Consider the following 15,571-nt stretch of genomic DNA (forward strand, 5'->3'; position numbering starts at 1 on the left):
TGGTTGTGCGTGTGGCGCTTAAGTCATCTGCTTTATCTTATTGTTGATATATATATTGAGTTGTGTGATTAGTACTGACCCCGGTTGTTGTTTTGTAAACCTGCGGTGATCCATTCGGGGATGGTGAGCAGATATTGAGCAGGTATGAGATGAGTACTGGGATAGCTGGGATTGCCACGACATGATGATAGGAGTCTTCCGCTGTAGCTTAGTAGTTTCTTTACATTTCAGTTAGAACAGTAAACAGTCAGTTTGAGAACATGTATTACACTTTTGGTTTGGTTTTGAGAATTGTAACTCTTCACTAAGTATTTATATTTAAACGTTGTTTCTTCATTATTTATTTGATTATCATTGCCTCGGGTAACCGAGATGGTAATATCTTCATACCTGAGTGGTCCTGGTAAGGCACTTGGAGTATGGGGGTGTTACAGACTCAACTCATAAGTTGATTCAATATAATTACTAATTATAAGTTTAAAATAAAACCACACTCAATATGAATATAAGCGTCCTTGTAAAATAAATACTTCTACTGAAACATTTAAAAGAACAAAAACAGTTTTCTAAAAACAATTTAAAAACATTTTTTGTCGTGCGTAATATAAACCTCATGTCTCAATGTTATAATAGAAAAGTTATAACATTGTGCTCTTATATAAGCAATGTTATAGCTGTGAGGCTATAACTTTACGAATATAAGAAGTGCATTCTTACGTTACCATTACGAGATAATCACCTACGCTATTCTAATCTTCTTAGGAGATCTTCGAGTGTACGCTACTTCGTTATTCAAGCTTGATCAATCTTTAATTGAGCTTCATCTTCTCATGAATGCTTGAATAATTCTTTAACAGTCGTAAAACCTTGATCCTTGATTGAGGGCTTGATCATGATATAAACGCATCATACTTCCATCACAATTCCGTAATGCTTGCGATTAGTAAGTCAAATCTAAAAGACTAAACTAACAATTACGCGCAACGAGTATAATAATATAAAGTACTCTTGACATCACCAAAACATAAACATATATTCTATATGGTTCAACGTTCTCCCTTTAACTCCATTGTTGTGCATCTTTCCTTCTTCCCAATTCAAAGGAAAATTATACTTCATAACCCTTTCTCTTACTTCGACAATATATTGTTCTCCAAATATATTATTGGGCATTATTTGTATGGACCTTTAAATCTATCTTTAAGGTCTCTTATTTTAATGGGTAAAGAAGAAGAGTCTTTTTTCATGGATTTGGATTCGGGTATTCTTTAAAGTTGATTTTTGGGGACGTTGACACGTGTTGGAGACAGGCTTTGTTGGTCATTTTCTTTATGAAGGTTTTCATCTATAAAACTATATTAAAAGGGTAACCTTAAAAGGCCACGTAGACAAAGCCACATAGGCGAAGAAAAAGCCATGCGTGCATTACGAATGCCACATCTATAAATCTATATAATCTATACTATATAGTTAAAAGGCAACTTAAAACATTTATTTTTTTGCCATGTAGGATTATCATAATTAAATTCTATTAATTTATATTGTTAATATTAAGGCTACTTTATTAAATTTATTAAAATTCATTATAAGGTTTAGTCATATTTTTTTTATGTGGAAACCATAAGATCATGATTTAAATTATAAAAATAAATTAAGAATTTACTCTCATTATTTAAATCATTCAATTTGTTCATCTAACTCCTTCTTAACCATAAATATAGTAGCTAAAAGGTCTTATATAGTAAATAAAAAATCTAATAATTTGGATTATAAAGCTACAAATATCTACAAATTTATAAATATAATTAAAAGGAAAACCAAAATATCTATCATCATCAATATGTCATATTTTAACTATATAGTTAAAAGTCAACTTAATACATTTAATTTTGTTGCCATGTAGGATTATCATAATTAAATTCTATTAATTTATATTGTTAATATTAAGGCTACTTTAATAAATTTATTAAAACTCATTATAAGGTTTATTAATATTTATTTTTGTGGAAACCATAAGATCATGATTTAAATTATAAAAATAAATTAAGAATTTACTCTCATCATTTAAATCATTCAATTTGTTCATCTAACTCCTCCTTAACCATAAATATAGTAGCTAAAAGGTCTGATATGTAGTAAATAAAAAATCTAATAATTTGGATTATAAAGCTACTAATATCTACAAATTTATAAATATAATTAAAAGGAAAACAAAAATATCTATCATCATCAATATGTCATATTTTAATTACATATACAAGATAACTTTTTAAACAACTTTCATGCAAAGTGGAGTTTATAAGAAAAAAAATTTAATAATAATAATAATAATAATAATAATAATAATTACAATAATATTAATAATAATATTAATAATAATAATAGTAATAGTAATAGTAGTAATAATAATAATAATAATAATAATAATAATAATAATAATAATAATAATAATAATAATAATAATAATAATAATAATAATAATAATAATAATAATAATAATAATAATAATAATAATAATAATAATAATAATAATAATAATAATAATGCAAACCTTTTACATACCATTTCTCATTTTCTCATATTTATGTTTATATTAAACTTCATAATAATGAAAAATGGATGCTCAGAAGTCATGAACTTCATATTTATTTATATCTATATTAAATTTGATAATAATGAAAAAATAATATTTAATAGCCATAAAACGCATCCTCAATTGTTTATATATTTTTTATGGAAGGCAAAATTTGTAAGCAAAAAATTTCTTATCTCTATCGTTAGTAGAATGGTATGTGTCACCGATATTATTAACTAATTTTTCTTTATTTTTTTATTGGAAGTTTCATTGGGTTATGAAGTGTTCATCACATTTTCAATTTCGCGTATGTGTTTGTTTTGTTCTCATTTAGGTGCTATCAAGATTATTTATTGTGTTAAGCTCTTCCAAGGTAAATATACTTACATCTCTACAATTTGACTATCATTCCCTCTTTTTTTCATTACTTAAGGTGAAACTAAGTTAATAACGATAATATTGCATAAAACAAATTCCACTATTATTGTGTTACTTTTTTTTAATAGGTATGATTTATTGAAGAAAGAAGATTATAAGGAGAGTTGAAATACTAAGATTAAATAAACAACTATATTTTACATACTAACTAAAGATTGGTGACATCAACGTGGAATCGTGGATGATTAATAATTTTTTGAGCATTTATTATATATATTTTGAAATATCACAAAAAAGTGGAAAATTTGAGGGGATGACATAGCATTTTTTGTATAATATTGTTTAATAGGTGAAGTATTCGGCAATAATGATCCGATTGTTGTTCAAGTTGTTGCTGCTTTAAAATTTTTAGTTCCGCAATTTATTACTGTATTAGCTTCAATTTTATGGGGGTATGAAATGTTAGTTTTGTCATAACATTTCTAATTGTGTGTTTTATGTTATTTTCAGAATTATTGATGAAATTTTGATATCTAATTTGTGAGGATGCTCTATCTTTGGGGATCTTTGTTTGATAATATAGTTTTGTTTAATTTGATTATATGAATACTTATATTATTAATTCATTTTAGCTTGCATTGAGTTACTTTAGTTTTGATAGGGGTATCTTAGTATATCTAATGTATGAAATTTTAATTTCTGATAAACTGTTGTATAAAAGACTAATTGAATTTATACAACTCTTAAAACATGAAAACTGTAAATTGAATTGATCGTAGTATGTTATTGTATTAAATCACTAAAATATTACACTAAAAACAGAACAACCCGTGAATTTCACGGGTCACAAAACTAGTTAATTGCTAAAAAGGTAACTAGGTGTTTCTCTTTTAATTGTGTTTATGCCAATTGATGTAATTATATAATTTAATGATTGTTTTGTATGATTGGCACATGTTTGATTGTTTATTATCATGTTAATTATGTTTTCGCATGTTTGTATGTGTTTTAATGCATTAATTATATATCATATGTTGTTTATGCGTTAAATATGGGTATCATGAGCACAATTAGGGTTTACGAATGTGCAGCAGGAGCCATGGACCAGGGCCACACTGATCAGGCAGCATGCAACAATACCAACCACACTGTCCTGCTAGCAACCACTGCCAGGCCTGCTTTAGGAGGTCACAGGTACCAGTTCAAGCTCAACCACCAGCTGAAACCTTGATCAACTAAGCTCAGAAAAGTCCTAAGGAGCCAGGCCAAATTCACACTGCAATCAAGAGAAAATCAAACTGAAAGTCAAAGCTGCTGAAAGGGACATAAAGCATAAAACATATTGCTATTTCTGGCTAAACAAGGAAGGAGCTGTTGCTGGGATGCTTTTGCTTGTCTCTCCATATTTCAAATATCACCTAAGAGCCAAAGTCAAGGCCTCTACTGCTCCTTTCGTCCTTATACTCCCAGCAAAATCAACACAACAGCCAAAGAAGCAGCATGTCACTATCAGTGTAGACTTTCTGTTGTTTTATTGCAGTTTCCTTTAAATCATTTTGTCATCATTGTAAAATATTTCCAATACTTTAATTATGTCCTACGAACTAATCCTGGCCCTTGGATGTGATTTCTAGGTTAAACTTGTAACAGATTTCCGAGAGTGAGGCCTATATAAGGACCTCTACTCCAACTGCATTCATGTAGCTTTTGATGTATATTAAACCTAAGTTTTCTCTCAAATTTAAATCTCTATAACTTGTGCTTAGTCTGTAGCTAAGAGTCAGGCATGTTAACATCTTGTGCCTAGACTATAGGTGTTGAACAAAGTCTGTTAGTAAGGTTCATTCAATCATGTGCTCAGTCTGTGGGTTGTTTAGTCTTGCTGTTAACTTGAGTTGGTTATTATCTATGCTTGGCTGTGATAATTTCCAGTTTAAGTTGTCCAAATTGTTGGCTTGCTTCCCTGTGAGTATTCTGTGGGATTTAAGTTGATAATTATATCCCTTGTTCCTTGTTCCATCTCAATATCAATCCTGTCTCAGATTGCCTGGTTCCTTTCTGTCAGGCAACCTTAATTAATTTATCAAAATTACTTAGAATGCTTCCAAATCCTTGAAATTTTAGTCAGAGTTAGTTTATTCATTTAACTAGCTTGTCACCAAATTTCATGATTTTAGCAGGTCATTTGGTATTTTTAATCAAATTCTGAAAGTTCATTGCATTCCTGAGAACATCAGATCAGTCAGGCTAAGTTAAAGTCTCAGTCTTTGTGTCAGGCCTGGGGTTTAACACTGCAATTTGGTAATCAGAGCAAGATTTAACACAATTCCACCTTTGTGTTAGTCTTGGATTGAGAGAAACTGTGAGTTCATTATCTCTACCTATAACAAAAACACAAAAAACAACCATGAGTGAAGAGAGACTTGCAGGTATTGAGACCAGAATAGAAACTCTTGCAGGAAATGTGGACACACTACTCAATGTTGTTCATGTAGTGATGGAGAGGTTTCCAAACCAGGATCCAAGAAGACAACCACCTCCAGAGGAAGAGGTAGAGGCAGGGGCTTCTTTGTGGGAGCAGGGAGAGGACAGCCACCACCTGGGTATAAATCAGAATCTGAGGAGAGCATCAGAACATAAGAGGAGATTCCTAAACACATAGACAAGCATTTAAAGGTAGAAATCCCTGAATTTCCTGGTAGCCTAAATCCTGATGATTTATTAAAATGGATTAAGGATATTGAGAAAATTTTTAAGTATAAAGGTTACGCTGATGTTAAGGCCTTTAAAGTTGTTGTCTTGAAACTAAAGGGATATGCTTATCTTTGGTATGATAACCTGAAACACCAAAGGATTAGGGAAGGAAAAGAACCACTTAGGTCATGGTCTAAGCTTAAGAAAAAGATGTTGAGTAAATTTGACACCAAGGATTACACTCAAGATCTCTTTATTAAACTGTCCAAACTTACACAAGATGAGAGACCAGTTGAGACCTGCCTGAGGGAGTTTGAGCAGTTAACCCTGCAATGTGAGATTAATGAAAAGCCTGAGCAAAGGATTGCTAGGTTTCTGGAGGGTCTTGATAAGAATATTGCTACAAAGGTTAGGATGCAACCCCTGTGGTCTTATGAGGATGTGGTTAACCTGTCCTTGAGAGTTGAAAAAATGGGAAAGGCTAAGCCTGCAGTGTCTAAAGTTACCACTAGACCTGCATTTAGGCCTTTTACTGGTGTTAGGATTGATAGTACACCTAAACTAGCTACACCACCTACACTAGATAAAGGGAAAGCCCCCATGAACCAGAAAACCAACCCACCTGTGACTGAAGGAAAGATCAAGTGCTTTCAATGTAAAGGATATGGCCACTTCAGGAAGGATTGTCCTTCTAAGAGAGCACTGACAGCTATGGAAGTAGAATAGTGGGAAAGGGAAGGATTGGTGATGACATCCCATCTTGTCCCCGTAGCTAAAGACAACTATCACATGTCACAATCTGCTCATCATCCCCGAATGGATCGCCACAGGTTTACAAAACAACAGCGGGGTCAGTTCACTGTATAATTAAAATAAGCCAAAATACAACAATGACAAAAGCAACTATTTTTGCAATCAATCTCCAACTCTCATCCATATTACTGCCGCGACAGATAATCTACAGCGCCAGTGGGGAACCGCAGCCTTGCCCACCTAAGCCCCGCTCATCGCAACGAGCAACAACCCATGTTCCTTAATGTGCACATCCCCTCTTGTGGTGGGTTCCACAAGGGGCGAATCAAGGGCGTGAAGCCATTCCCGCAAGTGACTCCACTCAGCCGAGGACGCACCTCACAATCATAGTCAATCCACCACAACTCAAATACTCCAAAATACAATCAACAACAATTATTTGTAAGTCAATTTATACTTTATTTCCTTAATCTTATCTTAATAAACCTTAATTTATCTTAGTGGATTATCCCATATTTAATTAGAGGTACGGGTAATTAAGATGGGTAATTAAGGGGATTAATTAATATGATTATTATAGTGTATTATGGTAATGAATGTAGTAATTAATTTGTGTAGTAAGCTTCATTGAGGAGCATTTCTAGGTCCTAGCTTGAGGCTTTGTGAAGATAAGCTTGAGGTAGGGTTTTCCCTTTTAGCTCTAATAATATGAGTGTTTAATTATGCATTTATTGTCCTTAATTACACTTGTCTCATGGTAGTTGAATTATAACATGTTGTTGTTAATTAGGGTTTATGACATAATATGGTTTCATGCTAATTATGCATATGGTGAAAGAGTAAGTATGGTTAATTGTCATATAAATGGTTAGAATGCATATAACATGTTAGGAAACAATTACATGAAAAGAGGTGAATTAATGAAGGACTGAGCATTTTGATATATATTATGCTTGGTTTAATTACATGATTATTCTTGTTGGAGATAGTTTGTGTTGGTTGTTATTTGGTGTTAGAGGATGGCAGAGTATACTTGGTTGTTGTTGTGGAGACGGAAGGTGGTTAGGAAATCGTCTTCCGCTTGAGTCACCCCTTGGAGCTTCCCACTCCTAGGGGGATGTGCACATTTAGTACTTGAGTTTTGGAGGGGCTCGTGCGGTTGAGGCACGATGTATGGCAGGGGACTCGAGTCGCTCTTGGGTCCGGTACTACGGACGTGTTCCGAGTACCTAGTGTTGGTATGTGGTCTCGTCGGCGTGTCCCGGCCACCGGTTATATGGAGGTGAGAAACTTGGCGAATGATTGTCATGCATCTCATACACTTGTTGGATTTATAGTTTGTTGTCTTAGCATTTATCACACGAACATTTAGTCTTTCTCACTATCATTTATTGAGCATTTGTATTATTAAGCTAACACTTTAATTTTTAAATATTTGTGGTGAACCATATGTTGATTTCCGCCTATATGGGGAGCAGTGATTTGACAGGTTAGCTTGCTTAGATACGGAGGCTTGGAAGCGGTTTTCACTAGTTGTCATCACTTGTGCTTGTCTAGTTTTTGACTCTTTAAACTCCACTTTCATCTTCGATTTGGTTGTACTAAATGGGATGATATTTGCATCCCTTAACATGTAACTAATTAATTAACTACAACTTATCTATTTAATGTTTATCGTCTTAAATTCTCCGTTACTCGTTTCTTGGCACTACAAGCTTGGGAAACCATACCTTGTGATGCCTCCATGCGTTGGGATTGCCTTGAGGAAGGGTCCCGACTTATGGGAGTGTTACAGCAACAATAGTCTCGATGTGTACCTGTAAAAAAAAAAGAAAGAAAGAAAGATAAATGGTCGACATAAAACCTAAGATCTTTTCTTCAAATTAGCAATAACTCGATCCATTCGACCTCGAACATAGGAATTATCGACGTTGCAGCCACTTTTTCCTCGAATACTCTCGGTCTATTGCAAATTTTAACTGAATCACTGAAACCTTGCTAACATGAGAAGAGTTTAATATTAGGTGTTTCTTCTTATCTGCTTGAAAAAAAAAGCCTCCTCTTGAATCAACTCAACACTCTCAACACTTCTCAGACAAAAAGACAATAAATGGGAATTGTTGCTTCCCTTGGAGATTCTTCATGGAGAGTTTCCATATGAATAAAGGTTTTAGATACGAGGGGCCGAACCTTCAGGTAGACAATTATTTAGGGTGATAGAATTGCATAGTTTGTCCAAGATACAAATTCTGATAATCTTTAGAGGATAAATGTGATTTATTTCGAGGTCGCTTCTTGATGGTAAAAATGTAGTCAATAGGTTTTGGGCTAGTTGTGGAAGAGGGGTTACCATCACACTTATCATCCAAGGGCTCGTAGGTTGTATTACCACTCCCATAATCTATAGGTACATCTTGCACAAAAGTTTCCTTCATGTCAAGGGGGTTGAACTGATAAGCTTCCCGATTTACATTAGCATTAATTAAGATAATCAAGCAACCACAATAAGAAACTTACTAGAAACATCCTTGTTATTTGGGTCAAAGCTGAAAGCACACTCATAATAGTATTCTAAAGAAAAATCATAGGCATAAAAGCTAATTCTCTTCAGTAAAGGGCTTTAATGTTAGAGGAATCAAAAGGCAAAATAAGAGTACAGTAGCACCAAACTTGATTATAATTGACTATCTTTAAATAATTACGCCTTCTATTCCATTCAAAAAAATAATTTAATACTAGTAATATTTCGGTTTAGAAAATGCAAGTATTATTACATTACTAATACAAAGTACCAAATAATTTAAGATGGAAAAATACAATTTTATTGCTAAATGAAAAGGTTGAAAAAAAATATAAAGCCTTGTTGTGAACCCGATCCAACCTATATTTTGCCCCACATTACCTCAATTTGGCTCGATAGAGTTTGTTTAACAATCTATTGTTACAGTCTAAGGGTATTGTGGTCAAGGGATGATAGTTTTTTAACCAATGATAGTTTTCACAAATTCTCATTGAAGACGTACTATATCCGTCACAAGGGAGAGACAGGTCAAATAATTGCATATTCTAATGATTTGGGCGGGTGGGTTGCTATTGGGGTCATTAGAATATTATTAGCTTATCTCGTTTTTTGTGCTAATCCAATTATTTTATTAGCAGCTCAACCCCACTCTAACCCCAACCCATCACACTTTTTTATGACGTTAGTCACTCCCGTGCTAGGCACCACTTTTTTTCCAAAAAAAAATACTAGAGCTACCATCATCTTCATCTTCAAGCTCCCATCTATAATTCTTCACCAGTAACATCATGTAAATCTTCAACAAAAATACCCACATTATTTTTATAAATATTAATCACTAAGAAAAAATGTCAGAGGAAGATGTTTGCTTGGTTTTAGAGACAGTTTTAGATGATCATATGGGTGCTAATGATAAAGATGATAGTGTAGCGCCTGTCTTTACTAATGATGAATTTGAGACGATGATGATAAATAAAGGTTCATTTTTTTCCTCTTTATGATGGTAATTGTTGTTATATTCTGTTTGTTGATGATATTTAGCTCAATCTAGGGCATTTTTTTGTCTACTTGATAATTTTTGTTGGGGTTGATAAATCGTTAACAACGATGAATTTGTGACGATGATAAATTTGTGACGATGATGATAATACTCTAAGATGTAAAGATGTTAATTTGTTGTCTTCTACATCAATCTTATAGCTTACTAAAAAATATTTTCATGACTTTGTCAGTTAAATATGAGTTTTGTAATGTTTTTTTCAAGAACAACACCGATTCAGATGTAACCATATTAATGCATATCGGCTACCATTTTAGGTTTTCTGTCTATTAAGTTTACAGTTTATTACACAGTGTTATTATTCTAACACGATGTGTCTAAATCGGATGCATTTGTCACAGGTACTGACCTATCTGGTTCTCTTCTTGGAATCAAAGCAGTGAAATGGGAGCATATTTACGCTCTCTATATTAAACATTCACAACATATTTAGTGTCAAGAAATCTACATCTCATAGGGCTAACAAGAAAGATAGACCGTTCATTGAGCGATACTTTAGATGCTCATGCCAAGGAAAACACGGGAACAAGAGTAAAGGTGGTTTAAATGGTGACATTGAAGTTTTCAACAGTAATTTGAGGAATGTTTCAACTACTCATTGCGAGTGCAAAGCCTGTGTCAGGACGCAAGTAAATGCGGAAAGATTATGGGAGGTGTTGCAGCATGAGATCGAACATAATCACCCGTTAAAACTCCTGAGTGGTAGCATCACCATAGGTATGAGCGTAATATTTCAAAAGCAGAGGACGAGTTAATAAAGGCAATGGCTGAAGCGCACGTCCCCCCTTCTGTGCAATTCAAAGTTGTTGCGGCAGCTGCTGGCGATGATGAGTTCGTTGGGCACAGAAAGCGAGATCATATTAACTACGTAAACAGACTACGGATGAAAAAAATTGAAGGAGGTGATGTAGCAACATTGATCAACCTGTTGACTAGTAGGCAAGCGGAGGAGCCGGGATTCTTCTTCCGTGTTCAATTTAATGAAGAAGGAAGATTAAGTAACATATTTTGGCGAGAAGTGATGATGAGAGAGGACTATTTGTTGTACAGAGACGTTATCATATTTGATACTACCTATCGTACGAATAGGTACAATCTTATTTGTGGAGCCTTTATTGGTATCAACAATCATTGGTCGAACGTTATGTTTGGGTGTGCTTTCCTGTCGAACGAGAATCAAGAATCATTTGAGTGGTTATTCAAAGTCTTCAATGAATCAGTGGGAGATGAAATCCGACCAGTTTCTATCTTCACTGACCAAGACCAAGCAATAGCAAATGCCATCAAAGAGGTTTGACTTTATCTCATTAGAGTTGTCCACATTACGCATAAACAGACCATGTTTCCATTTTTGCATATATATGCTATCAAGTTAATCTTACATTACTGTGTTACATTATTGTCTAAGCTATCAACATTTCTAATTGTAATAACCATGTCACCATCTGAGCTGATATATGTCCTTCCTTTTATCAGATTACACCATTTTCAATTATAAATGTTACCAGTATAAGATTTTGACACTTGGTATAAATAATTTTTGTACTGCATACATTACTCTCTAAGCTACCAACATTTCTATTTCTAATTAACATGTTGCTATCTGAGCTGATATATGTACCTTTTTCTATCAATCTGAAAAATGGTTATATCTAAACCGTTGTGACAGTCACATTGTAACACATTTATCAGATGACACCATCTTCATTTATAAATGTTATCACTATAAGATTTTGGCACTTCATATAAATAATTTTTTTATAGTGCTTACATTACTGTCTAATCTTCCAACATTCCTAATTTTATTTAACATATCGCCATCTGAGCTGATATATGTTCCTCCTCCTATTAATCTAAAAAGTGGTTACATAAATCACTATGACACTAACATTGAACCACATATATCAGTTGACACCATTTTCATTTATAAATGTAAACAGTATAAGATTTTGGCACTTCAAATAAAAAATTTTTTATACTGCTTACATTACATTCTAAGCAACCAACATTTATAATTCTAATTAACATGTCGCCATCTGAGCTGATATATGTCCCTCCTTCTATCAATCTGAAATGTGGTTACATTTAAAACATTTGATACTAACATTGTACCACGTTTATCAGATGACACCATGTTCATTGATAAATGTTGTTTGTATAAGATCTTGACACGTCATATAAATAATATTGTATACTCCTTACATTATTCTCTAAGCTATCAACATTTATAATTATAATTAACATGCAACCATTTTTACAATTGTTATATTGTACACACTCCAAAGTGGACACATTACTGACTATTAAAGAAGGTTACACTTATGCATGAATCCATTAAGAAACCAGATGTAACCATCTTAATGTATATTTTGGTGATAACATTTTACACTAATAATGGTGACATGTCCACAGGTCTATCCCACATCAAGACATAGGTTATGTCAGTGGCACATTCAACAAAACGCAATATCACTTTGCGAAATTAAAGGGTGATCGTCTGTTCCAGAACATATTCAACAAATGTCTCAACGGTTGTTACAATGAGTCTGAATTTGAAGAAACTTGGCACAAAATGTTGAAAGACTATGGGTTAGATCAGGGCCATTCATGGTTTAAGAGACTATATAAACATAGAGTGATACGGAGCACTACATTGAACAATGAATACTTTTCTGCCGGGATATTATCGTCTCAGAGGAGCGAGAGCACAAACCATGCTATGGGTTTCCAAGCTTCAAAGACCACGTCAGTGACCGCTTTCTTTGGGATATTTAAAACCACGGTGAGAAGATGGAGAAGTGAGGAGGAGCGAAAAGAATTCAATGGTATAAGGTCTACGCCAACCTCCGTGTACCCTCTTGCTGATTTGTTGCTGGATGCATCTCAAGTTTATACTGTGGAGCTCTTTCGCATCTTTGAGAGAGAATTCGCTCTTGCCATGGGAACTCGGGCCACATTCTTACCAGTTGATGTTCCTCTGTTGGTGTACAACGTCCAACCCGCTGGTTCTCAGAAAGGGGCACATCATGTCACGTATGATTGCTCTAATCATTTAATTGAATGCACTTGCTGAAAGTTCCAGGTTATGGGTACGTTTTGCAGTCACATCATTCGTGTCCTCCACATGCATTCCGTTGGGGAGATACCAACAAGGTAGATATTACGCAGATGGACTAAATTTTATAAAGAAGTTGTGTTGGAGAGGCTCCTCCCAAGTGACATTCGCATAAGCATTGCTAATGACGCTATCAACTGGCATCGTTCAATGTTGATAGCTACAAAGCATCTTATCACTAAATGCCACAATGTTGTTGAGGCAAGACTTGTTTTTGAGAAGCTGTGTGTGAAGGTTAATAAGGAAGTGCAGTCGTTACTATCCAAACTTAGTATGGACGAAGAACAACGTAACGAAGATCTACTCAACGTAGACCTGGCTGGTCCCCCAATTCTAGATCCAGTACATTGTACGACAAAAGGTCGTAGTGCACGTAAAAAAAATGGAATTTGGTGCCGAAGGAAAAAGCTAAGAAAGCGACTTAACAAGGCAGTACCCTGTACACCCCTGTTCCGCGTCTAATTTGATCTACACGGCCCCACATGACATAGCTCAAACATTTTCCTTTAATTTTTTGGGTACAATGAACTATTTGTTAGACCAGTTAATTTTGTGTTAAAACTGTACTCATATTAGCTGTAACATATATGAAATCAGATTGATATATTTGCGTTCATACATGTTACCATATTATGATGCTACAAACTGGTCACATTTGTGAACAAGGTGGTGACATTATTAGTTATCTATCAATGTCACCATTTTTAGTCATAAACTAAGTATTTTGACTTTATGTTTCAGATTATGGCTGTTTATTTTCGATACTTTGCGACCTTCAAAATGTGTCTATCTGTTGAAAATATCGGTTACCTTTATTCCTCTTAGCTGTTCATACATGTTTGCATATTAAGATGCTACTACCTGATCACATTTGTGAAAGAAGGAGGTGGCATTACTAGTTATACTTAAATGTCACCATTTTTTTGTCATAAACTAAGTTTTTTTTGTTCCTTTCCCACCTTTCAAAAGTGTCGTTCTGTTGATCAATATGATGGGAATTTAGCGTTGGATGTTACCATTATTTAACAAATTTTTATTTACATGTGCTTACATACTAAAGTTAACATGGTGAATTAACTGTTAACATGGGAACATCATTGACTAATCATGGTGACATATATGTCATTGTTACAAATGTGACCACCCTATCAAAGACAAGTACCTATGTTTAAGCGTTCTGACTTGAACTTAACATGATAACAACCGTGGTTTATAACTTGCTGACATTTATGGTCAGCATCAAAATGTTACTACTTTACTACAACAGTGTGACCATGTTTGTCACATAAGTCACAATACGAGGAGTGTCAATCATCTTCAAAATGTAGCTACAGTCTTGGTAATACTAATACCACATTAGTCTACACAATGGTAGATCATAAGTTTTTAACAAAATAAGGACTGTTTAACATTCCCTTCACAGCAGGGAAGGACCAAAAGTGGTGTCCCAAAATACTACATCATTATCAATAAACGACAGTTCTGTTAATTGCATGTGCCCCTACTTTACTTTTTCTTACTAGCAGGCTTTTCTGTAGGACGGTTGAGGGCACGGGTGACATCCTTTGCGCAGTTTAAAACGGGGCCTCCTGGTGGACAGTCTCTATCACGAGTGTATCTGAGCTCGTAAAAGCGGGCTGGTGCTTGTCCAATGTCATCTATCCCCAAGTCAAACGAGGGTGGGAGAACCACGTTCTCCAAACCCTTGTCCACCTGATCAAGCATGGCAATGAAGTCAGCATAGCATACGAGGTCGTTATCCAATTTTTGCGTCAAGGTCTCTTCTACTTCACCCGCTTCTCCAACACATGCGTCCTGCTATTACCACACCTTCTGAGACAGGGGAGGATCCGCCTTCATTTCTGCTGCCATTTGACGATGTAAGCGTGATACCAACTGCTGGTTCCTCTTTGACTGGTACCATTTCAGTACACGCGCCTACACATGGACAAATATGGATTACGAGCATATTTAACTAACTTGAATACACTAATATAATGTCCATTATACATACATATAATTTCACAGTCTAATAGACCTAAATATCATAGCTATGATGCTCACATTTTAAAATGTAACAACCTTTAGTCAGAATGTCACCATTTTAAGTTGTCAACAAACACCTACATATCACAGCTAACATGTTCACATGTAAACAGTCCATAAGAATGTAACCATCTTTAGTCAAAATGTGAGCTTTTTTTTAGTTTTAAACACACAGAACATGCTGTCACATTTCATAGTAAAACAACTACATATCACAACTACCGTTGCCACATTCTAACATAAAATCATAATGTAACCATCTTAATTCAGAGTGTCACAATTTTAAGTTTTACACACACACAACATGTTGTCATACAACAACCCCTACATATCCCAGCTATGATGGTCACCTGTTAACAGTCCATGAGAATGTAACCATTTTTTTATCAAAATGTCACCCTTTAGAGTTTTAAACAAACATAACATGCT

At 34.4% G+C, this 15,571-nt stretch overlaps 1 protein-coding gene across 1 annotated transcript; it reads left to right on the top strand.

Moving 5' to 3' along the window:
• The first annotated feature begins 10,744 nt into the window (after positions 1-10,744).
• Positions 10,745-13,921, top strand: LOC141614229 (protein FAR1-RELATED SEQUENCE 5-like). Its single transcript, XM_074432987.1, has 4 exons — positions 10,745-11,070; positions 12,394-12,986; positions 13,257-13,438; positions 13,838-13,921. Exons 1-4 carry the CDS (start codon positions 10,745-10,747, stop codon positions 13,919-13,921), a joined length of 1,185 nt encoding a protein of 394 aa, XP_074289088.1.
• Positions 13,922-15,571: the final 1,650 nt, after the last annotated feature.

Source organism: Silene latifolia, chromosome 11, assembly GCF_048544455.1.
Source record: "Silene latifolia isolate original U9 population chromosome 11, ASM4854445v1, whole genome shotgun sequence".
NCBI lineage: Eukaryota > Viridiplantae > Streptophyta > Magnoliopsida > Caryophyllales > Caryophyllaceae > Silene > Silene latifolia.